Raw genomic sequence first — 25,090 nt, forward strand, 5'->3', positions numbered from 1 at the left:
CTTAGATTATAGCAGGATTTGCACTTGGTTTCACAACTGTAGTATTACTTCCCATACCCCAAGGGCACATATTTTGCAAAGTATCTGGGGATTCCTACTATACTTGGTAATGTTACCAGCATTGTACTGCTTAACTCACTGGCGCCAGATGTCTTCTCCATTGGAATCCATTGTCGTCAATGGCGGGTTAGTGCAAAGCGATGACTAAACGTAGTCTTTTTTTGGCCATTTGGTCAGATTCGAGGTATAAAACATTACTCTGCAGTTTCCGAGTTGGCTACTATTAGTTTAATAGAATGGATTGTTCTTACGGAACACAAGCATAACTTGGAAATAAGCACATTTTTAATATTATCATTGCACTACAGCAGGGGTCGGAAACCTTTTTGACGAAGAAAGCCATAAACAAATCATATTTTCAAACATTATTCCTTGAGAGCCATACTCAGAATTTAAAAGTAAAAATACATGAAAATGTAAGCATTTATTATTCATTTCACCACTTTGAAAGTAAAAAAACGTCTGAATTCTTTTGAAAATATTATTTCACTGTTGCTAATCAATGAGTATCAATGAGAGGATGCATGTAGAAGAGTCTAAGGATAAGGAAGAAAAAAATATGATTTTAAAAAGGCGGAGAGCAGTATACACTCATCAAAAGAGCCACATAGGGCTCCCGAGCCATAGGTTCCTTACCCAGTCTACAGGGTAAACAACTTGCAATGCAGATGCTTTTTAAGATACATTCATTTGAAGTTTCTGTGTTGAGTACTATTTGTTTACCAGAATGGATGCTTTAAAAAAAATCAAAAAGATTTTAAGGGGCTGTTTAGACAGCAGAAAACGGGTGGAGGAATCGAGTTTGAATTGGTTTGGACTTTGTGGATCCCATGTTGAGTAGCTTTGGGTAAGTGTGGATTTTTCATTGAAGAAGGGAAAAAAATGTGAAACTTTCTGGGTGGGGCTTGTACAAGGGGAAGAGAGGGAAAACAGGCCGATGTGTGTGCGTCCAAGTCAGAGCTGGGTGGGTCCTCTACTGCCGTTCACATTTTCCAAATAACTCCCAAGCTGTGCGTTCTGCTTCTTTCAGGTAATCATTTCTAATATTCCATTCCATTCTTAACCCTAAATATTCCTTTGCTAAAACGCGTACTTTTTCTGTGGTTTTGGGCGTGTTTCTTGCGCAAAACAGCGAGATCCAAAACGTGGTCCAAACTTTTTAAAGTGGCTTGGAATGTTTGGAAAAGTTTTGAGCGCATGTAGGAAAGCAATCGAAGTCGAACGCTAAATTGCTAAATGATTTTAATAGTGTGGTTTATGGTTGGATTTCGTTAAGGATCCATTGCGTCGTGTCCGCGCTCTTTTCAAACATTTTGACCGCGTTGTACAGTAGAGGGCCTGCGTGTGTAATTTGGAAATGTCGCGCCGCCATCGCAACAAATGCGCCTTTCTCGTCGACGGAAATAGCTCCAAAGGGCCCCAATACGAGTAGTTTTGACTAGCACTACAAATATTTCTTGTTGGTTTAACCGACCATGAGGAACGATAAATGTGTGAACTCTTTTTTTTTATTTCGGGGCAATTGGTGTGTGCGTGTGTGTCTTGGGGGGTGGGGGCACATCTGTCTTGTGGGGCTTTGAGGGCGTTTTTTGGGGGGCCCCTCTGTCTGTCAGCTCCCACTCGCAGTGTTTTATCTGGGACAGCTGTGAGGGGCTTTCTCCAAGGGGGGAGTCTGAATTAAAAAAAAAACTGCAGCTCTGCATCCTCCTACTCACACACACGCACACACGCACTTCAAGCCATAATCGTACTACTACTTACGAAATTAATTGGCTCCAGAACTTTTTCCGTAACTTGAACATTTCGTAGGTAGGTGCACTTTATATGTAAATTCTCTAATTAATTCCACGGTCCTTGCACAATTACCAATTAAGCCTTTTAAAATTGGTCAAAGTGTCCAAATATTGTGTTGAAAGATGTGAGGGAACACAAAAGAGAGAAAAATATATTATTATATAAATTATTTATTAGTGCCTTTAATAAATAATATGAAAATGTGCCCCGAACTGCTGAAATAGTTCACCCTGTGGCTATTATTAAGGGAGGCGTAATATCCAGGTTTGTCCGCCAGGCGGCGACAAGGGCCCATTCTACCAGGGCCAAAAGCTGCCCACTTTGTGTGTGTGAGAGAAAATATGTACTACTGCGTTGAATTTTTACGGGTTTTAATCGCTAAATTAAGGGAAATGCAATTGTTAATAAGGGCAGTATTTAGTCAAGGTGGACAGGTATCTTGAAACACTTAGTGGTTGTTGTGAGACAGCCAATCGAATTAAACTGAATGCTTTTATTGTCGTTATGTGATATAGAATAAGAGCGATTAAATGAGAGCCCAGTAGAGGGTAGCGATGTTCCAACGTGAGAATTAATGTACCCGCGACAATACTTTCAAAATAAAATAACGGTTAAGCAAACGCATTTACTTTTGGGGGATTTTGGAACTTGGATCTCTTTCGTATCTCGAGTCACTCATTTGCATATAAAACATTTCGTAACCTGAATTTTTCAGCCCTAGAGGCATTTGTAAGTAGAAGCATGACTGTCTTTGTTTTTTTGCAGAGAATCACAATGTTGATGCTGGCTGGAATCGTTATTGTGCATCTCACTGCCATTATCCTGCTTCTTGTTGCTACAATTGATAATGTAAGTAGTTTGGGGTTTTATTGGTTTATTCACAAAAATGATTTACATTGCAGTGTTGTGTTGGACTTTCCTAAAAAAATGACTCTACTAGTTGGTGTTTAAACAAATGTAACCTCATAAAGACAAAAAAAAACATAATTACAGTATAGGACTGAAAAAAATCACTCATTTTCTGAATCACCTATCGTCACAAGGGTTGCATCCCCCCAACAGTATATATAATAATCATTATTGTAATTTTATATATTTTTTTGCGAAATGAAAAAAAACATTCATTAATAGAAACCAAAATACACTGGTAATCGCTGCCAATGACACTTCAAAGTTTATTTCTTTTTGTTAATTTCATAAATTTAATTAATTGGCTCCCATTGCCAGTGTGAAAAATCTCCCAGTCAAAATGGAATGGATATTTAGCAGCCACTGAGTTAAACTAGTGCTCTATAAAGGGTAAAAGACTAAACAACAGTGTGGGAGTCCAGACCTAACTCATTGTAAAACCATGTAATAAAATGGAAATTGTATCTCTGTAGGCCTGGTGGACAACTGATGCATTGTCAACTGACCTGTGGGGAAGATGGGAGCTCATCAACTCGGCCTGGCATTACACCAACCTGAAAGACTACCCAGAAGGTAAAGCCTATTTGAGATTTTGGGACCTAATAGATGGTGCTTTGTGTCCTATCCCACTGCAAGGAATAAAATGAGGTAACAGGTGTTGAGTCCATTATTAGTCTGCATAGATGCAGATGCCAAGTTCACATAATAGCAAGCACCATCCTGGTAGAAAATCATCAATTTGTAAAGGATGTTGAATAACTAGTAAATACATTGCAATTTTACAAACTTTTGTTATTTCCTCACCTGGGGCTGCAGAATACCTCCAAGCAGTACAAGCGACTTCAGTGCTGGCATGCATCTTCGCCATTCTGGCCTTGTTCGTCTTTGTGGCTCAGCTCTTCACTCTTCCCAAAGGCCAACGGTTCACCTTCACTGGCGTTTTACAGTTGCTTGCCTGTGAGTAAAACCAAGCCCTTTTCTCCTGTAACTTCAGGGAATCTTTTAATGGCATCACCCCCACAATTCATATTATATGAAGTACATTTACTGAAGGAAAAAGTGGAGGGTCACGGGGTGGGATCGATTTAGACCCATTGCTAGCATTCTGTCGGAAAGGCCCCAGAGGCAAGTTCAATCACAGCAAATGTATCTGTTCTGCATGATACCAGAAGGACAAAAGGTTGTGTATTCTCTATCTAGAATGTGCTGGATTAAACCTTGTAAAACTAATGGAATGTGTGCACAAATTCACCCTTATCTTGCAGAACAGAAGTATCATTATATTTATGTATTTTATTTAAAAGGCATTAAAATGTGTTTAACTACTAACAAGAAATGAGGAAATGACTGAATAATAAACTCAGTGTTTTTCCAAAGCGAGAGTACCTCCTATAAATTCCTCTCTAAATTGACAATTTTTTAGTTCAGCCAGACAAGTGACTCAAATCTCATTGGTATTTATAAGTAAAATAAGTTAGTTAGTAGTCCTTAATTTAAGTACAGTAGTTTGGAGGAAAAGGAGATTTAAAGCCTTTCTAAAACTACACTTGTCTTAAGGGCGTTTTGTTTAACTCCACTCACAAAGTGAGTCATGCGCATCATCTTGATGGGTCATTCTTTTCTCTAAATATTTGTAACATGTTAAAAAAAGATTTAGGGTCAGATTTTTATTAGATCATCAGTGGGTGGCAGAAAAATCAAGATCATTGTTCATCAGATTCTTTCATCTTGGTTGATATTACTTAACAATTTTGATGTCCCAATTCCTACTAAAATACCATATTTCCTCTAGTTGTGGCCTCTGGTTCATGGACCAGTGAATCATTGGGCGTGTCGTTGACTGAAGCAGGGACACTTCAAAATATAATAGTTGGTGTCATTACTTTAATTTCCTTTACTATGAGCACTCCATTGCAGCTCTAAACAGGGTTCTTGCAGATCCTTGACGTCTTATAATTAATGAATTCAGTGATTTTTTTATCATGCGTTTTAAGAATAATTTAGATTTATTGTTGTGGTAGCATCACAGAATCATGTTAGCGCACAAGCATGCAATCTGGGTCTATTTTTCAAAGGGAAAAACACTGTGCATGTTACCTGTTATTACTTCAGATTGTCTTGAGTGATATCTTTCTGTCTGCAGGTTTGTGTATAATGATAGCTGCTTCGATTTACACTGCTGAGTTCCACACCAGTGAAAGTGGAGCATATGGACACTCCTACATCCTTGCCTGGATCTCATTTGTCCTCACACTGATCTTAGCCATCACCTATCTCGTCTTGCGGAAAAAGAGCGAGTAAGTAGAAAAAGGCAACGTAGGCCATGATCTTATACCTAATTGGGATTTTAAATAAGTATACTCTAAATTTGTGACAAATATTTGATGTTAGGACTCAAGTACAAGAATATTGCTGGTGACTTGAAGGCATTTAAAATTATTCCTAGTCTCGTTAAACTAACCCATTTATGTAAGTATAATTATTTTATAGGGCAGATTTCCTCAACAAATTTGTACAAGTGGGAGCAAAGTACTTTGAATTTGTAAACCAAGCTAATTCATAGTAAATTAAACAAATTAGAGGGTAAAAAATCCAATTATTAGTGTAAAATAATTCATTTGACATCTGGTGGTATGTCACACCACTAGTTTGAGGTTAGTTAGGTTAGCGTAACTTTTGGGAGAAGTGGGAACGAAGTATTTCTTTGGTGTATTATAGTTTACACAGAAGGAGAATTTGAGAAGATCTTATGTGTAGAGTTTGTTGCCTTTAAATGATGTAGCCTCAACAAAAGGTAGCCAAACTGGGGAGATATTGTTTTACATTTTTTTATTGCAAACAGTGTGACATAAGTTACATAGTGTTGGCTATTTTGGACAAAAGCCATCAAGCTGAAATTATTTTGAAAGCAGGGTGGGGGCACTGACAAGCTCAATTGCTGACCCCCCACCAGGCTTTTAGCGAACACCGAAAGACACGAGTATAGTGTAAAATTGCAGCATGTTAGCAACTCTACCCTGTTGCAGTACTTGAACAATTAAAAGCAAGCCTTAATTGAAAAAAAAGTTGTTTTAAGTCATGTATTTTTTATTTTATGATTGAAGTATAATGTATCCTTGTTTTATCCATGTACATTGTAACCATTATATTTTTGTAACATTTTGTAATGTTCTTTTTTTCAAAAACTGTTTTGCGTTTTGTTTGTAAGTAGGCTGCTATCTTAAAAAAAAGGTTTCCATAAAGTCTATTAAGCATTTAAAAAAAAATCTTAAAAATGCAATTGATTAGATTTTTTACTCAGATATTGTTTTCAATGTTTAAGTTTTTAATCATACTGCATTTATGTGTTTCAGGGATTCTGTTTGTGAAAGAGGTGAAGTTGACCGAACCCCTACAAAATTGCTACCCCTCAAGAGAAGACGCAATGTGTCCCATGGTTTATTGAAACAAAATCGGATAGGCAGATTCTGCAAAAATACAGTAATAAGTATGGAAAAGATCCACCATCACCGCCATCAATTCATGCATGGCAGAAGAAATTTATGCAGACAGTGACAGTGTTAAATAAAGGAAGAAGTAGGTGACCGAGGACATCATCTTTACACGATTGATGTTCTTGGTCGCCCACTCCTTCCTTTAACTAACACTGTCCCAGTTTCCTTAAATTTCCTGTGCCATGCACAAATTGACAGTTGTGATGGTGGATCTTTTCCATAACTTATTACTGTAGTTTTGCAGTCTACCTATCCGGTTTTGTTTCAATAAACCATGAGACACATTGCGCCTTCTCTTGAGGGGTAGTCATTTTGTAGGGGTTCATTCAACATCACCCCTTTCACAAACAGAATCCCTGAAACACACAAAAGAAATGTGATTTAAACAAAATTGATAAACATTGGATATATTAGAACAAATCTGAATAAACTATTTAATCAATGCACTTATAATAATTTTTTTGAAGTGGTAAAGAGACTTTATGGACACCCTGTACATCAATATGTACATGTGAACCAGATATGGAGGACGACAGTGTTTCATTTGACCTTATTTCTAGATTATGCATTTGGTTTGTAATTACATTGGAGTGAAGCCATATAATCAATTAAACTAGTAACACACAGCCTTGTGATTTTTTTCCTTATACTAAGTTCAACACTATCAGAGGGCAAATATTAGAAGTTAGTTACCAGTCTAGTAACTGGTATGTTTCCCTTCCAGCTCTGATGTTGGGTTTCAAAACTACTCTGGCTTTGCACAATCTCCCCAGGAGCATGAATTGTTGTGTACTTAATAAACATTTGACTGGTGACCAGCCCCAGTGTAGACAGCAGCCAAAATCAAAGTCAGCCAAGAAAGGCTTCAAACCCCATGCATCTGAGGACAAGACTTTTGGTAAAAGGGGACTCAAGTAAAGTGCAAACTAAGACTATCAACATAACAACTCACCTTTTTTTCTTTTTAAAGAAGGTTTTACATTTTGTTTTCTTTCAGTAAAATTGTTTCTTGAGATCCTAGAACAGACCCAGTCACAGGCAGGAATGTTTCCATGATGTTTACTGTCGTTCCCAGAGGAAGCGGATGAGAACAGCGCTGTACTAAATGCCTTGCCCAGACGGTGTAATGCGCTCCTGAACCACTAAATGAAGAAGGTGATTCTGTTCAGAAGTCAGGAGTGGCCTAAAAGTGGGGAAAATACAGATTTAGGAAATTAAATCAAATAAAAAACCCATAACTTCAATCATAGGAAGTAAAAATGGCTCTTAAGGGAGATTAACATTGTATATTAGTTACCATAGTTCCGTCTGAAGAGACTTCAGAGACTCGGTGTCTTTCTCCTGGCACGCCATCTGCAAAACACATTGGCTTTTATATGCTGCACAAATAAAATCACATGGCCTTGAAAATGATATGTGACAGTGCTCGTTTAAAAAGTTTAATTCCTTCTAGTTTCCTCTAATTATATTTTGTCAAAAAGAGTACATTTTTGGTCTTTTGAGAACACGTGTACGACGCCAAAGATTAAAAAGGGGAAAACTAGGATCGAATTGAAAAGCCAGGGCCAATCCCAGCACATTTATCGCTGCTTTGTCAAGGCCCCGAGGAGAAGACCAGGATATCCTGTCAAGTGCACAAGTATGCGGCTGATGAAACTCACCACCACCGACTGCAGGAGCAGGAAAACATTCTCAGGCAGGAAGGTCACTAAAAAAATACATAAGCACTGAATCACTGGACTTAAAATAAATGTCACAAGCAAATGCTTCTTAATAAGACAAAAAAGGGACCTGATCCTAATAGTTTTGTTAAGAGATCAAAATCTTAAGTCACCTTGGCTGTGTGGGTCAAAAGACTCCCATGCGTATCTCTCCAGTGTTTGTGCATGTTCTGGTAGCAGTTTCTGGGGAGGAGGCTGTACACAAAAGCAGTCGAGATTCAATCCAATGAAAAGTTTATGCTTGATGAAAAAAAAAAAAGATATAAAAGGGGCGTAACACTAAATTTGCTATCTGCTCGAGTATTGATTCTGATTGTGTGAGTGTTTCCTGCCTTTCACATTATATATAATATGTCCCACTGGGAATTTGGCAGTTGTTCATGCAGCCTAGCGGCACAATGTTTCTGTAAAATTGCATCTGGAATATTTCATTTTAGCTTTCAATATAATACTTAGATAAACTTTCAAGTACATTCTTGTAGAAAACAAATCCAATAGAGGGGGAATGTTAACAAAAGAAATATATTCCAGCTACCGGAGGCTTTAAGATGGTTTTTGCAACCGGATCATTTAGTGTAGTTATGTAGAGGCATAATAAAATGGATGATAAAGTATTAGGGCTTCCGAGTGGTTAGCACGTTAATTTAAAATAATGTATGAAACCATAGTTGGTACCTCAAGTAGCATCAGCAGTAGTACTCGGGAGATCTCACATTTTGCCACAATATCCAGAAAAGCACCTTTACATAAAAGTAAAACAACTTTATAGAGATATGTAATACCACAAGCCTACCTATTTGGCTTTCTATAAGTTACATGCAGTATCCTCTAATTTCTCAAGTAGGATGCCAACTTTGGCAACCCTTAATTTGAGTCTACAACATGTGTGCAATATCTACCATGTACCAGTATGGGAATATAATGGTACATTTGAGGTATGCTTTCTTGAATTTCTTGATTTTTTTTTTTTTAAATTACCTACTTTTAATGAAGATTTGAGTGGCCAAAGCCAGTATATGCAAAAGCCTCACCAGCAGGAGTGCTTGTGCCTGGTAGTTGCAGTCCTCTTTCCTGGCATGTGAGCTGCATCTCTGTAAACACGGACAACGCGCCATCATAGTCACCTGAAAAAAATAAACGAAGCACACACAAGATGAGCTAAAACATGTCAAATATCTGGACACGCATCTCTTAAATAAAAAATCAATTCAACACATGCTGCAAGATCCGCCATTCTCTATAAAACCTATACACTACACTGAGGGTTGCCGGGGAGTTTATTCTTCCCCTTTCTGATTTAGGAGGGCAAGAGACAACCTTCCCAAAGTTAATCTCAAAGTATATTTATACAAACAACCACTTCATTGGAAATGTTTGGTTTAACATGTATTTAAATGTGGGAATTATGTGCAGCATCTGGAGAAGACACATGCAAACTCTAGCGATATGACACCAGAACCTCAGAAGGGTGGTCTGGAAGAAACATAACCTGACTGGCCATACACCAAGAGACATTAAACTCACGTGTGAGAATTTTACATGAAGCCATTTCTCCCAGTGACAAAAGAGCTTCCATTGGCATCTGTGTCTGCAGCTCTGCAGCTCTCTGGTAATGAACAATGGCCTCTCCTGGTCGGTTCATTTCCTATAGATGACAAAGAGTCAAACCAAAATGCATCACCTGTTTACTGTCCGAAATAAATGCAACAGCTTACCTTGAGTGCATTGCCAAGTTCTAGACACAAACTGGCTGCCATCACAGGCTGGTTCATCTCAACATAGACCTGTAAAAAGACCAGCCTTAAAGCAACAGCCACAAAGTCACACAATTATTAAAATACTAATATGTAGAGTGATTTTCAAAACAAAGAGATGTCATACTCAACCTTTATGGCAAAACTGTAGCAGTTGAGTGCAGCCTGAAGGTGCTCGTCAAAGCCTGGTGCATGAAGAGAGCGATTCTCTTGCTCGGAGGAAAGAAATAGGCGAGCGGCATCAGTTAGCGCCAGGGCTTCTCCAGGAGCGTTAAACAGAGTCTGCTCACACCTGAAGAGACGGATTTCATGATAAACTACTAAAGTTGCCTTGGATGAGAAATCTGTAATAAAAAGTTGAGCTCCCAACAGTTTGATTCCATAATAGACTTAAGCAATATTGCATGTAGTTCAATCAGTTTTACATGTGAAAGTGTCTCAAAACATGGGTCATTTTTAGAAAATCAACATCAATTCAGTTTGTTTAGCTGGTAGCAGTTCATGCCTGATGATGCCAGACAAATACCCTGCCAACAATATTTTGGGAGTGAATTCTCTTACCGAGCCATAGCCAGGTTGCAGAAGGCTGCATACTGCAGACAGTCCTGTTGTTTAAGCTCTTTGGCAAGATGGCCTGAAACAAAAGACAAAACAAAATGAAAACAAAACATTGATGCATGTGAGCTGAACAAGAATTAGAAGTAAGGGAAGCTAATTCTGGGCATCGAATGGAACTTACGGAACTGTTCACTGGCTTCTGCCACATTTGGCTTCCGAAGAAAACGTCTGCAAAGAGGACAAACCATATTGTGTAGTTCCACGACAAGCAAAATGGGAGATTGTGTGTCATAATTACAATGATATATATCTAACAAAATTGTCAAAATTACATTATGGTCATGTCAGCCAAGCAGGCAATTAAAATAATTAAGCTTCCCATGGCCATCAGAGAATGACTCTTATTTGTGACGATGACAAATAGCAGGCTAATAAGTTGATTTAGAAGAGTTTTCACGAAACATATTTTTGCAAGATACATATTAGCGACCATAGATCCACTCATTATTGCTGATGAAAGCCTACATTTAATCCTCAACCGATCGCAATAGAAGCTAGCAACATCGAGGTAAAATGCAGACGACTAGCATAATTACGCTTTTATTCTTCATATTTAAGGTTATTTTACCTATAATCTCTATACTCCAATACTTACTTTTTAAGCTTATTCGACACAGCGCGGTATCTAGCCAAGAAATCACCTTCGGCAGCCATGTTCATCGATAGAAAATAACCCGGAAGAGCAGTCGCTGCAAATAATGCTGTGATTGGCTACAGGACTGCAAGACTTTAGATGTTATTGGCTGAGAGAAAAGGATCAAATAGCGGACCACTATATTTATTTATCTATTTATTTATTTCTTGGTTGTGTCAATATTAATCAGACTAGTTGTAAATCAAGATCCTTGGAGAAATTATGCTTAAAACGCGGTTTCATTCATTCATTTCTTCTTTCACTCCTTTTCCATACCACTTAACATCACAAGGGTCGCATGGGGTGCTGGAGCCTATCCCAGCGCACTATGGGCACGACGAGGCAGGGGATATGTGAATATATTCGAACTGTAGTTGTATATCTATTCCACTAGATGACGCCCTATGCCACCCTTTTTTAATTATTTAATAAAAAATTCAATGTTAGCCTACTAAAAACAATATTGTTCAAGACTAGGCCTTTTGAGGAAACTGAATTGTGCTCAAACAAAATTCAAAGTAATTCTATCTACAAAGTTTGAAACATTGTTGTCCTCAGACACTAAATGCTTTTTGGGGGTCCTTAAAAAGGTGATAATAACACATTTGATGAAAAATATAATCCTCTGTTTTAACATTTTTGCAGGCACCAAATTATGATTGTAATAGTTTTTCTTTTACAAATGTATTATTTAGACAAAATTCCAACTTCAAAGAATTGCAGTTTGTATTAGATTCATATTAGAAGGTGATATTTAGGCATTATATAAAATTAAATCACAGAGTTCTGTGTGTATATATATATACATTGCTTTAATTTTATGTATATCTATACATATATAGAATATTATATATATATATATAATAAATTCATTATTTGTGGTTAACAATATCAGCAGCCAGTGTTGACTCAGTGATTCAAAAATTCTCGTAGACAGACTCAAATAGCCCTTCGTCTTGTGATTGTGTTTGCTTTGCCTGAGGAGGGAAAATAAGTTTACTTTGTCTTAGATTTCTTAGTATTTGATAAAGCAGTTACATTCTGAACTGACCGGGGTGTGGCCCTTTTTTGGCATGAGAGCAGGCATTTTCTGGTCTGACACTGTGTTGTTGACAGATGAGCGGTCCAGTACATCATATATGGACCGAGGTCGTGTCTCAAGACTCTGAAACATTGTATCACTTGTAGATAAAAGGAACACCAATAATTGCACGAGTGTGCTATTATCACACATTGGTACTTACAGCATAGAGGGATGTAGAAGAAGTTACCATCACACCCGTGCTGTCCTCCTCAGGTTTGTCTGCTTGTTGTTGTTCATTCTTCTTTCGATTATTGCTCGGATTGCCACGCTCATGTTTTTTTCCTGCCTGAAATATGCACACATCCATAATATACTAATATACGGTAACATTTTTGTGGTCTCAGTTCTATTGCTGTATGCTCTTGCAGATGAGACCTTCTTACCCAAGTTCCTCTGAAGACATACAGCGAGCTGACTATACTAAAAATCAGCAACACACCACTGAAGAAGCCCAGCACTATGACGTTCGTGTAGTCCATCTTGGTAAAATCCCTGTAGCTTTCATCTATTAGAATACAACTTTTATGACATATGACAAAGTATGTATTTACAACTGTTCAAAAGTTTGGCTTTACACAGACAATTTTGTGTTTTCCATAAAAAGGGACACTTTTTTTTTTAATCGAGTTGTGGAATTAATAGAAAATATAGTCAACACTGTGAAAATGCTGTAATTTTGGTTGTTTTTATAATAATAATTGTCTTAAACTCCTCAAATTGGATTCGCTCGGTGGGCACTTCTAACGTTATATACGTCCAAGCTTCTACTAAAATAGAAAACAATTGTATCTATAAAATTCAGATTTACATTTATAAATTATAATATAAATACTAATACTACTAGTGTCAACTCAACATAAGCTTTAAGCAGGCAATGGATGTTGCTTCCAACATTACATTTGCCAGAAATATCCATTGTAATACCTTTTGGAGTATTCTGATTGACACTAGAGCATTCCATACAGGTGGAAAAAAACATTTTTTTCCTTTTATTTGCCAACGTGGCCACAATGGAGTTTTCAGGCAAACGCTAGCGGATTCATCCAGTTACGAGTTTAATGCCATAACCGTTTCACAAATACACCTTCACCTGAACCCACCTCGTAGTCTCAGAAAGAAATAAGCTTTGGCTTCTTTATACTGGCAACGGTATTCTCCTGATATCCTGAGATTTCTCAGTTGCATTATGGCCTTGTTGGTGAACGCAGTCTCTCCTGTTGCAGGAAAAGCGTGTTTAAAAATCTGATGGTTAGTAGGGTCAAAGCACACCAAGACATCATTATTTTCCTTTGCAGGTATGTGCAGCTCATAATGAACGTGGAGATCTTCCCCTCTGATTGCCACAAACACAGTCTCCGAAAAAAAAAATCCTAAGGACAACAAAACAAAATTAAAAAGCAGAAATACTACTACTACTACGAACAATGATAATAATAGCAATAACAATGATAAATAGTAAAATAATAGTTCTTTGAGGTGAAAAACTTCGTCAGTGATCAGGTCCTAATAAAAAAAAACATCTATAATATCCAATACAGAAACCTACTGTGTATTTCTATGGACAACTTACTTGGAGATGCATTGCCCGAGCATAAAGGAAGGAGCATTTTAACTATCCAAAACAGTAGAAGAAAAATATGCCAACATTTTTGCGATGCCATGTTTGTAAAAGATGTTTAAACCTCTCTATTCCTCATATTTCCTGGTGGCTGTCATTTAGTCCTTGTTCGTAAAACTAACAACTAGAACTTCCCGTTTCTGAGAAATTCACTTCCTCAAAACATTTGTTGCGCTACAGAAAATCAACGGGAACGGGAAATGGAACCTTCGTGACATCGATCATTTAAACGCATTTCCACCGTGACCTTTTTGGGACCTCCGTTATGGAGTACTAAAGTAAATTCTTCCATGTACAAATTTCCTTTTCCTGCCATGTAAAGTGGGACAACAATTGATATGGAAATTTCAGAGATAGCCACTCTTTAAATAACTATGATTCTAAATCATAGGCCTAGGGGATAGACCTAGCCAACATTATCATATCCTGTCGGTCTATTTCATGTTTCTTCCAAAAATCTGTAAAGTACAATTTCCCTCTGAAGTTAGATTAGTGGATCTTATAAAAATGGAGTCCTAAAGATTTTACTATCCAGTGTACTTACTTAAATAGGAAACGGCAAGTCCAGTAACTATCAGATATGTTTGGTTTTACCTTATTCAGATAATGTAACCGAAATAAAAGCCGATATAGTCACCGGATAAACCACATTCACACAAATATATACTTGGAAAAAGCCTATTTCTTACAGATCAAAGAAACACACCCAAAAAGCTACAAACAAGAAAGAAAAGAACTAAAAAAGCACTATGAGTGTGAGGAATTCCACAATGTGTGACAAACGGCCTGTCACTAATGCACAACAGCTGTGCTCCATGGTGAGATTCAGTCACCACAATCAATTTTCTTTCTCTAAGATGTTAAAATGCATTCCTGCCTTTTTGTTGTTTCCTTTCTTTCTCTGACACTTTGCTCCAATTTAGAGGCAAGCTTTCCACTTGACGCTTTCCACAAAAAATGTTGTGTACGTGTGTGTATGTGTGTGGGGCGAAGGGGTGTGTGCCCTTCTGTGTGTTGGTGGCCAACTGTGATCTCATCTCAGCTTGCACACCAGGAAACTACACACAAACATTGAAATAACATCTGGATGCCAGTTGTAGCAAAATTAGCAGCAGCTAGGAAATATCTGAAAGATGAACACATTGAAGAGAGTAAAAGCACAACCGAAATTGACATTTAAAATGAGGTAATCTAATCTTTTCTTCTTTACGTCCTTCACAGCAACAGACAGTGTTATAACGTCACCTCAGCTGCAGAACGGACTAATAAAAACTGGGACAAAATTAACAAAAATATAAACTTAACACACCCACCAACAAGCACAGAAATCAATACTCTCACAAGGTCATCCAAAACACAGGGTTTAAATACACAGACAGGGGTTGATGACACAAGGGAAGGCGAGATACAAAACACGGGGTTTAAATACACAGAAAAGGGTTGATGACACAAGGGAAGGCGAGCCAAAAGGGACACAGCAGTTTAAATGTATACAATCACACAGAGAGGACACACAAAGGAAAACACACCCATCCACCTAAAGCTCCAATAGAACATTACAGACAGTAATGACTTTGTTGTGTATAAATTCTATATTCTGCATGTTGCATACATCCCATAATGCAATATTAACACATGTGGTTTGTAGTCCAGAGCAGTTTTATGTGAACAAGTGGGCCAGGCCTTTAATCTAGTCCAAAAATGACTATATTAAATAATTAAACCCCACCAGGACAATAACATAGATAAAAAGACAACAATTAAAGAAAAAAAGTGATCATTTCAAGAAGCGGCTTGTTGAATTGTATATAGATTGTGAGACATGTTTTTGCAAAATGTGAAATGACCATTCACCATTCATTTTCACTCTATTTTTTCACCACCTTCATGTTGTACAAATCGGTTATAATACCCAAACAATGAGTCAGCAGCTTAGTATGATCCAGTGTGATTAACACACACTATCACGACGGTACTCGCCCTGCTCAGTACTTCAGTAATTTTCTTTTTTACATAATGTTAGACTGTATTCTTCTACTTTTCATACAAAGTTAGTCAAAGCACAAAATGGCAATGGCTGTCTGTCTGTCTTCATTTATGCCATGATTGATTTTGTTTTTATTCTAAGTGGTGGGTCTGCTGATCAGGAATCTTCACTCGTTTTTGGTGGTGCGTTTCCTGGTTGTCATGGTAACAGCAGATGCTACTAATAGTGGGAAAGAATTGGATTTTGGACATTGGAACTACAGAGGAGGTAGATCACTAAGACAAGTTCATTTTGGTGCTTTTACTAACATGTACCAGAAATTAAAATGTATATCAGGGAATGCTTGTTTTAGCCAATAGCGTTAATTTGGCATCAGTGTGCAGCTTTACCAAAGTTTTGAATGCTATATGCTGTATTCCAAACAGTACTAAATAAGCCTTTGAAACCCAATTGAAGAAATTCATCAAAACTCATCATGGATCATCTCCAAATGCCATTTATCTACAAGCCATCCATCTTTAGATTAAACAATGACACCAGTAATTAATAATCAATCAGCTGTTTACAACTTTGATAGCTAACATAGTGACAATATAGTATAAACTTATCCCCCCTTTTTTCCTGCAGGGAGCGTCCTCTATCAGAGACAATCAGCGACCTGTTCAGAGAAGTTTCAATGCTGCATCAGCGTATCACAGAGCTCTCTCATTGCCTAGCAACCATGGGACCATTCTTCCGTCACCATGGCTACCATGAGGTTGGGTTTAGGGATAACCTGTTTTTTGGAAAGCCTGACAGGTGAGGAGGCGATACCTGGGAACCGCATGGGTGAGGACTGGCTCAAAGAGGGGGAGTTGGCTGGTGAGGGGGTGGCGGATGAAGTTGTTTAAGAATCGGGAGTTGAGTGGTAATGTCTGGAGGTTTTTTAAAAAAATAAAATAAAATTATCATTATTATTCATCAAATTTTTTAGTGGTGATGGACATTCTGCAAAAAGTTATTCTTTCCAAGCATCATACATACATATTTTATCTCTATACAATCTGTACTTTGGTTGATTGTACTATTGAATCTTAAATTCACATTATGAATCTCGAGAATTACCTAATTTTATGATGAACAATCTGTTTAAGGAGGGAAAACTTCACAATGCAATTTGACTTCAGTTGGGAGAAAAATACGGCAGGGAATAATATGTTTTACGAAACCTGGAATATGCAACATATATTTAGGTAAATAAAAATTATAGATTTTTTTGTTGCTATAACAACTCCTTCCATATCAAACTATGTACTGTAAACAAATGTTCAGTCCATAATGCAGCCTTTGCTATACCACATTTTTCCACACTGTGTCAGTGTACCTTGGACAGCGACAATCAAGTATTTTAACCAGCCCAGATTTCACTATATTAGCTATTTTTGAAACTAAAACACTTTATATTACATTGACCTGGAGTTGAAGTCTATCCCAATGTTGGCACTATTTCTACAAATATTTCTGAAAAGGCCACAGTGACTTTTTTTCCTGAATTGTATAATTCCACATGCTTTGAAGTACATAAAGTTACATAAAACCTTTTCTTCAGCAACAATTCTATCTCATCCAATCCATCAATGTTATTTAACAGTACTACAAACCATTACAAGTGGGAATCTCGCAATTTAAAGACCATTTTCCCTGCCAATGGAAGCAATTTACATTCAATACATTTAACCTGGGAGCAACTTTCCCACTCTAAATTGACTGAACTTGTATTACCGTCACATGCAACCAGTGAGGTGAAACCAACAGACTTTCTCATAATATTAACCCTTACGTGATTCATGCGGCATCCTAACTCCTTCGTCCTCGTCTTTTCACTGGCACAAGTGGGCGTTGAGATCAGGCTGTGCTTTCCAATTTGATATTGCTGTTGTCAATGCTTTGTTGCATACGATCCAGTTAAGATGCTATGAGAATACAGTTGAAATCTTTCTTTCTTTGCACCATCTCTCGCTGCCATTCCTGGAAAAAGAGCCAGTTGCTAGGTAACAGTTAATTGTCAAGAAGTAGTTACATGTGTTGTAATGCATGCCAAGCTTGTCAAACCGATGATGTTTGTAGAAAACAAGTGAGCAGTATATGACTAATTGAGAGATTGTTATTTAAAAAAAAGTAAAAAAATAAAAGGAGGTATAAATTGATGAAGGATTAGAGAAGCGTGTCTTGTGCGGCAATAGACATACAGGCCTGCCCACGTAAGGCAGACATGTTGAAACCAGCCGCTTTCTTTATATCCCCTGTTGCTGGACCAGGCTTTCAGAAGAAAGCACTGCTGAGGAACAAGGGGGTGTTTTAAAGCGCTTTGATGTGGCTCAATGCGCTTGTCTATTTTTTTTTTCCTACATTGTTCAAAATTCAGAAATCTATTTTTGAGGTGGAAAAATACACATCTATTCTGTTGTGAGTCTTTCAGATAGCAGAGATGTTTCTAGGATCAGGGGTTTAAAGGAGCTGAGCTCCAATCAAGCACGATTAATTTCACAGTTTTAATCATTAAAACGCAAGTTCATTCCCATAGAAGAACAAACATGTTCAATACGAAGTACCAGGCCGCTTAATTCAAATAGTTTGGATGCTTTTTTTCCTCTTTTTTAACCACAACAAAAGAATGAATGACTTCATTTTTAAACACTTAAGAATGACGATGAAATCCAACCTTGTCATTACAATGGACACATGTACATTTTAAGGAGACAACCCATGAAGCTTTACGCTGCTGCACTGATCACCTGGAAGATTAAAATACAGTGACAAACATGCACATGAATATTTTTCTCCGCGAAAAGTAATCACAACCACCACAGACGCATACAAATGAACAAAACAATGGTTTAACCACCAAACACGCTCATTTTACCTAAATTTAAATGGACAATATGTGGGGCACAATCCTTTAAAGAACTTTTAAGCATTTTATAAACAATAATAAAAATATCCCGCTTTCAATGCTTTACACAATTTCAATGATTTCATCTAATGGTAAACAAAAGTATTTTTTTTTACTTTTAATTTTGTTCTATCAATCCTGTTTCATTTCTTTTGTTACCTCTAATGAGGAACATTTCTAAATACTATAATTTTAATGTAACTGTATAATAAAACAAAAAAGCAAATTTTAAAAGAAGTCAAGTATGCATAAGATTTCACATTTTTTTTATTCATACTCAACACTTTTATTCCAAAGAGACAGACTAATAATTTCTCAGCACTTATTTGCACAATAAACCTGTGTTTTAAATCTCATTGTTCAAATAAATATTCCATCAAATCTGAAATACTTTCTCCACACAAGTAAATAATCTGCATACAAAAACGTGAGGGTGAACAAGATTTAGATTCATATCTACATTTTTCACAACCTGTACAACTTTTTGATGGTGTTTGATCGTCTGAGGGCCAAACAGAAGCGGAATAAAAGTGGAACAACATTGTGCTTCACGTGGACCAATTGGTGCAGGCTTTCTCCCCCCCACCCAGAAACCACTTTCTATGTCATTATAAACAACTGGACCTAACGCGCCCCGAAGTAGTTAGAAAACGTTTTTGCAAGGGTCACGTACGAATCAAAGCATTATCTTAAATAGACCTTTACTCTGCCGTTTTGTACAGTTTCTTTCTTCCTTTTAATAAAAAATCCATGAGTGCCTCTATTTACATGGAATTCTATAGTACATATAAAAGAATTGTGTGTTCCTCACTCGCACTGTGCTTTGCACACACAGAGGTAATCAAGCGTACAAATTCAGGCACATACGACAACAGAAACCATGTACTGAAATATTGTTTGTTGAAAAAAAAAAATGACAAGAATGAAAAAGGCTTATTAGTGACGGTGCGTAAAACCTCCAACTTGTTCAAGAACATTTAACCAACATATTTAATTAGAGTTTTTTTGCACAGCATTGACTGTCTTAGTGACCTGGCAGTAATTAAACAGGGATGTGGTGCATTAGATTGGTGTTTTTTATCTTATAAGGACAAGCACACATACACACACTAACACTGATAAGTGCCAATGATATTTCAAAAAGTTATGTAGCTTAAATAAAACCACCCAGTTGAATGGCGAAATGCTAAGATTGTAAAAAAACATAAAGAAAATTGTATACATGCAAAATGCTTCTTATCATACATACTGACTTGTCAACCAAGTAAAATAACATTGTTCTCAATCTTCATTTGGAGTGCAAACTAGAAACTACGCAATGTAAAATCTTAGTGGTTTGTATTTGTCCTTTGAAAGGTATATTTAGGTAGTAGGAATAAATAAAGTTTGAAAAAGTTTTTTTGTCATTCAAAGCAGAATTTAAAGAAGTGCGATATGAGAGGAACCAACAATGACATAAAAATATTGGAACCAGGAAAGCAAATCTAAACTAAATGTTGTAAAGTAAACGATAGATTGGATAAAAGTGTTTTTTTTTCCAGGAAAAGCCTTTGTTTACGACATACACTTGTAACCATATTAAATGATATTACCTATAGTATAGCAAAATTCATTTCAAGTTGGAGTGGAAATTAGGCTAGATGAAAGAAATGGCCAGAGTGCTTCAGTCAGAGTCTGAGAGTACAAAATGTCAAAGTCCGTCAAAATGAAAGCAACAAGTTAAGTAAGTGGTTTACCAGTAAACATGTTTGTTAAAATATAATGTGTTTTCAAATAACCAGTGTTGGTTTTTCGCACAATGTAGGAATGTTTTACTTATATTGGTTGCACATTTTAACTATTATTTTAATGTTTTGGAGTGTTCGTGTAAAAATCAATCGTGTTGTAGGCTTACCGTATGACAAAATGTTCCTCGTTTGTCTTTAGAAAATCTTTGACATCTTGGTTTAAGGTCCACTACTTAAAAGTTTCTTCGACGTGTGACTTCTGTGATTAGGGTTCCAGGAGATTTATTTTTTTTTTTTTGCTCTCAAATTAAGGAATCCAATTGTCTGGAGGTGACACATTAAGGTTAATCTTTTAAGGCACATCCAGTTAAAAAAATATGAGTCTATTTAAGTGCTGCAGAGCAGAAAGAAAGAAAGAAAGCGAAAAGGAAGGACAAATCAGTATTATGACCTGGACTTTCACTGATAAAAAAAAACGTAAGCCAATAAGTACATTGTACTTAGTACTTAATCATGCCTTTTTGTCACATACACGTCACAATACTCAACTTTTGAAAAGTAAATAAATAAGTAAATCTATCAATCAAATATGAAGAAATAATTCATTGCAAAGAAGAATCCAAAAAACAACAGGAGACCCCCAAAATATTCAAAGTGGTCCGTCCACAAGTCTCCTGCAAAATTGTTAAGCGAAGAAACAATCAACATCATACAAACACTACTTAAATAAATAAAACCAGAAAAACAAAATCAGAATCTTGAAACACTTAAGTAATATTCAGTAACAATATTAACACTATTGGTAGAATTATTGTTAATTTACCCTGTTATTTCAGCAGTGTTGATTTCTCATTTGTGATTGTAAAACTGTTGTTAAGAGATGAATGTTGTTTTGGAACAATGATCTCATAAAGATGCGCAGAGTATTTCCCCTTCTTCCGTCTGTCTTTCCCTACCTACTTTTTTCCAACACCACAATCGTTGTCCTTGAAAATTTGCTGTCCGTTGGACTCGACCACGTCGTAGTGTGTCATCTGGACTGTTACGTTCAATGGCGCTAGAACAAAACCCACTCGTTTTATTTTTTCATTTTGTTATTATCTTGTCTTCGCACAAAGAGGACAACACACTACACGTTTTTTCCTCTATGTGATTTTCCTGTTTTGCTCATTTTCCTCCACCCACCTTGCCTCTTTTCTTCTCAGCCTCAGACGTCCGACTCTATGCTGGAGAGCTTTTCGTAGACATGTCCATTGCTGGCACCATTGAAGGGTCTTTGCCCTAAACCTAACGTGTCCCGTCCTCCGGGCATGAGCTTGTTGGTCGTGGGGTGGTTGCCCATTGGAACGCCCACCCCGCCCAGACACAGATCTTTCGAGAACCTAGGGTTAACATTGGACATCACCCCAGCTGTGGCCGATGCAGGCAAATAAGAAGTTGCCCCCAGGGGACCCCGGAAATCCCCTCCTCCTCGGCTGTTGTTGAGTAGCTGCTGCTGCTGTTGTTGTTGCTGCGTCTGTGGATTTTTGATGTAGTACGGTTGGGCACCATGTAAAAGACACTGGTCATCACCGAAGGTTGGGATGAAGGGGTTCTGGTTCACCTTATCTGGGTAGAGAGATTTAGACAAGGAGTAAGTCCCGGCACCTCTGCCGCCGCCGCCGCCGCCGCCACCACCGATCCCGCCTCCCATCATAGCCCTATCCCTATCCCTAAGGTCTCGCTCACCTACGGACCGCCGGTGTAACCCACCTTCGCCTCCGCGAAACAAACTAAAGGACGAGCCACCTTTAGCCCTGTTTCCCATTGTTCCCGCAAACATTGGAGACTCTCTTTCTCCCGCATGCCTCTCAAACATTTGGGCATAAGGGCTCGGGCCGTCATTGTAGCGGTCTTTGTCCTTAAGGCTCACACTTCGAGGCTGTGCAAACTGGCCGCCCTTTCCCCCGCCAGCCCCGCCTGAGCGAACTGAACCCTCTCTTTGTAGGTCTACGAATGTGTCATAAGAATGCTGCCTCCGTAAGACCCGCCCACCTGGCCCAAGCTTCCTGCTCTGTGTTGGCGTTTGCCCCGCTCCTATTTTACTTCTCCCTGCAGCAAACACCGTGTGGCTATCTTCGCTGATATTGTACAGGTTGCTGGTCTGACTCTTGCACGAATCGCCTCGCTTGCAGCTGGCAGAGCTGGGGCGAATGTTGCCTCCCCCAATTCCGCTAGCTGGGCACGAGATCCCTACCCCTCCACTGTGGTGACACACACTATGGCAGTTGTGACACTCCCAATCACCTCCTGCAATGCCACTTCCTCCCATTCCAGAAACACCCTTTTCCCAGCATGTATGCGCCTGCTGACCTGCCGACACTGAGCCAAGCCCACCTTTCGAATCCTGCTTCTTAATTTTACCTTTGAGAAAGTCTTCCACGGGAACTACGCTTTGACAGATACCGCCACCGCTACCGACGCCCACACCACTTCCTCCACTTCCACCCTCTTGCTCCCACTTGCTCTCCTTAGAGCGGAATTGGCCTGCATAGAATTCCCTCAAGTTCTTGTTGTCTTTACGGAATAAGTAAGGTGAAGCGTTACCCCCTCCTCGTTTCCGCTCCAGGGGAGGTGAGATGGTGCGATGTGCCTGGGGCCCATGAGGGAAGTGGTGATGGACGGTGTGGTGGTGGGGTCTCCTCCGGAAGCCGCTCAGCTCTAGCTCGTCTTGCTCCCGTCTGCACTTAGCAGAGGCGGGTCTCTTTTTCAGGCTGTCCCTGTAATGCTTATGCCGCTTGGCGTTGCCCTCCAAGTTGCCGTAGGTGACAGTGTGTGTGGAGATATCCGACACATCAGAGCGAATATTTCCGTCGTCACCCCCTGTGCCACCTCCGCCCACACCTCTCCCACAGTACCTCTCGTGACCCCCAATGAGCCCCGTACTGGATGCGCCTCCTTTGAACGAAAACCTTCCGTAGACATTGTTTCCTTTGAACCCAACTTGGTTGGAATCTGCAGAGGGATGACCTGCAATCAAGTCAAACTTATTGGTATTCCTGTGAGTCATGGAGGGGCGGGGTTGGGTGGTGAAAATGGGTGCTACTCCTCCCCCTATGCTTTCGGAATCGAACATGCCACCTTCCAATGAGCTTGCACTGCCTAAGCTACGTGGCCGATTAGGGGGGGGAGCGGACATACCCAAAGCAGGGACTGCGTGGTGGTGCCGATAATGATCCTGGTACAAGTTGTTATCCTTCAGGGGCAAGTTCCCAAAAGTTCTCTCCACTTCGCCGATGTAGTTAGTGAACATGTTGTCCTCTTGTATGTAGGGTGGAGCGGACTTGCAGTCTGAAGGATGCCCAACGAGGCTGCGCCGGTGCTCCTGAATGTCATAGATGGCCGAATCACGGGTGCCGTGGTTGTATTCCAGGGCCGCGTGTGGCGAGCCATTAATGCCTGGTACTGCAGTCATGTCTTTGGCAGTGCGGAGCAACCGTAGGATGTTGGAGTGGGTGTTGTTCATGTTCTTCTTTATGCTTGATGAAGGAGAGTCTATGGTTGATTTGTTTTCCTCAATTTGCACTCCATGTATGCAGCTGTAGATACCCTGCAGAATGGAAATTGGAGATGAGCAGGAGGACGGCAAAGGGAGACAGGATTGGAAAGAGAGAGGAAGTAAAACAAGTGAGAACAATTAAAAAAAAAGGTATGAGCAGTAAAGTTTCAGTCAAGAACAATAATTTAGGCAGGGATTAGTGAAAGTGCCTGTCACAAATGCTTGCACAAAATCTTTGTTTCTGAAAGGGGCAAGCAGTTGAGCGTGAAAGCGACTGAGAGAATTTGTAGTTATATGTTGGGGCCATTTATACACAGCTTGTGTGATTATTTACTTTTTCAAGAATAGAAAACTGCTTGGTTTCTTCAAACATTGAAATTTTAAACATGTAAATACATCCAAACATCGAACCACAGGTATCGGACAGTCTTAAAGTATTGTATAGTCTTAAAGTAATGCCCTAGTATTTAGTCTCCAATACAATGCTGTTGGTTATCAGTGAAGCGTCTTCGCAAACAACAATTACAAGGTTATCATGTATCGAAAAGTATTTACAATGTTTCCCATCAATATTGTCATCCACATGCAAATCCGTTCAATAAAATGCCTCTGGTTAACTGCTAATAGTTAAGGAAAATATCTGAAGAGCCAAACCCAAAAGCCACAACTACAGTAAACATCTTCCCTACAATACATTTCAGCATTTGTGAGTGAGCTACATATTGCTCTGTACTATAAATCAATTAGCCATATCTGACATCAACAGTTTTCTTTATTCTTCTTGAGTCTATTTGATCTCTGTTTCTGGGTGCTTGGAGGGAAAAGAAGCTTCTTCACTGGGAATATTTCATCTGATCTCACTACAGCCCAAGATACTGTAGCTTAGATATAAGACGGTAGAGGTTACAGGAACAACAATCTCCTCTCACCAATTGATCGTCTGTCTAGTACAGTGTTGGAGTTACAAACGAGTTACGCTCCTACATAGGCGACGTAATGCAAATTTGAGTGAAATCCTTTTTTCTCCAGCCAGCCTTCCCTCTCTCACTATAGCCAGACACACAGTGTATTTAGGGACAGCAAAGAAAATACACAGCTTGTTTTGATTTGTTACATTACTGTCATTGTTTCTACATGATGTTTTTATGTAAGTTTTGCAGATTTCATATGTTGCCGACATAAGGTCTGTGTCAACACAAAACTGCCATTGGCAATGGATA

The 25,090-nt window shown here is 38.6% G+C and overlaps 5 protein-coding genes across 9 annotated transcripts in view; 2 read left to right on the forward strand and 3 right to left on the reverse strand.

Annotated features, from left to right (window-relative positions):
- Positions 1–960: 960 nt before the first annotated feature.
- emp1a (epithelial membrane protein 1a) lies at positions 961–6,883 on the forward strand. The gene is made up of 5 exons (XM_077719279.1): positions 961–1,090; positions 2,620–2,703; positions 3,237–3,336; positions 3,580–3,720; positions 4,907–6,883. Exons 2-5 carry the CDS (start codon positions 2,629–2,631, stop codon positions 5,062–5,064), a joined length of 474 nt encoding a protein of 157 aa, XP_077575405.1. The 5' UTR covers positions 961–1,090; positions 2,620–2,628; the 3' UTR covers positions 5,065–6,883.
- Positions 6,884–7,302: 419 nt separating this feature from the next.
- On the reverse strand, positions 7,303–11,084 carry f8a (coagulation factor VIII associated). The gene is made up of 12 exons (XM_077719278.1): positions 10,946–11,084; positions 10,472–10,518; positions 10,294–10,366; positions 9,865–10,024; positions 9,694–9,762; positions 9,503–9,623; positions 9,010–9,102; positions 8,654–8,718; positions 8,092–8,173; positions 7,919–7,965; positions 7,555–7,610; positions 7,303–7,440 (listed from the first exon to the last, which is right to left on the reverse strand). The coding sequence occupies exons 1-12, from the start codon at positions 11,008–11,010 to the stop codon at positions 7,359–7,361; spliced, it is 960 nt and encodes a 319-aa protein (XP_077575404.1). The 5' UTR covers positions 11,011–11,084; the 3' UTR covers positions 7,303–7,358.
- Positions 11,085–11,742: 658 nt separating this feature from the next.
- nfam1 (NFAT activating protein with ITAM motif 1) lies at positions 11,743–17,942 on the reverse strand. Of its 2 annotated transcripts, none has more exons than XM_077719235.1 (6): positions 17,493–17,942; positions 13,169–13,282; positions 12,452–12,573; positions 12,229–12,354; positions 12,036–12,149; positions 11,743–11,961 (listed from the first exon to the last, which is right to left on the reverse strand). In XM_077719235.1, the coding sequence occupies exons 1-6, from the start codon at positions 17,506–17,508 to the stop codon at positions 11,902–11,904; spliced, it is 552 nt and encodes a 183-aa protein (XP_077575361.1). In that variant the 5' UTR covers positions 17,509–17,942; the 3' UTR covers positions 11,743–11,901. The 2 variants fall into 2 exon arrangements, with proteins under 2 accessions (XP_077575361.1, XP_077575360.1); XM_077719234.1 differs by lacking the exon at positions 17,493–17,942 and adding an exon at positions 13,639–13,795 and having other exon boundaries at positions 11,779–11,961; positions 13,169–13,438.
- On the forward strand, positions 15,703–17,047 carry LOC144197720 (uncharacterized). The gene is made up of 5 exons (XM_077718281.1): positions 15,703–15,736; positions 15,815–15,940; positions 16,026–16,097; positions 16,251–16,258; positions 16,305–17,047. Exons 1-5 carry the CDS (start codon positions 15,703–15,705, stop codon positions 16,473–16,475), a joined length of 411 nt encoding a protein of 136 aa, XP_077574407.1. The 3' UTR covers positions 16,476–17,047.
- A 912-nt stretch (positions 17,943–18,854) lies between the features above and the next one.
- grin2bb (glutamate receptor, ionotropic, N-methyl D-aspartate 2B, genome duplicate b) overlaps positions 18,855–25,090 on the reverse strand; it is a 67,065-nt gene continuing 60,829 nt past the window's right edge. For 2 of the 4 annotated variants that reach the window (XM_077718902.1, XM_077718901.1), the window contains exon 16: positions 18,855–23,921. In XM_077718902.1, coding sequence (XP_077575028.1) covers positions 21,540–23,921 — 2,382 coding nt within the window. In that variant the 3' untranslated portion in view covers positions 18,855–21,539. The remainder of the gene's footprint in view (positions 23,922–25,090) is intronic. The other 2 variants (XM_077718903.1, XM_077718905.1) reach the window with 2 other exon arrangements.

The sequence above is a fragment of the Stigmatopora nigra genome, chromosome 6 (assembly GCF_051989575.1).
Source record: "Stigmatopora nigra isolate UIUO_SnigA chromosome 6, RoL_Snig_1.1, whole genome shotgun sequence".
NCBI classification, from domain to species: domain Eukaryota; kingdom Metazoa; phylum Chordata; class Actinopteri; order Syngnathiformes; family Syngnathidae; genus Stigmatopora; species Stigmatopora nigra.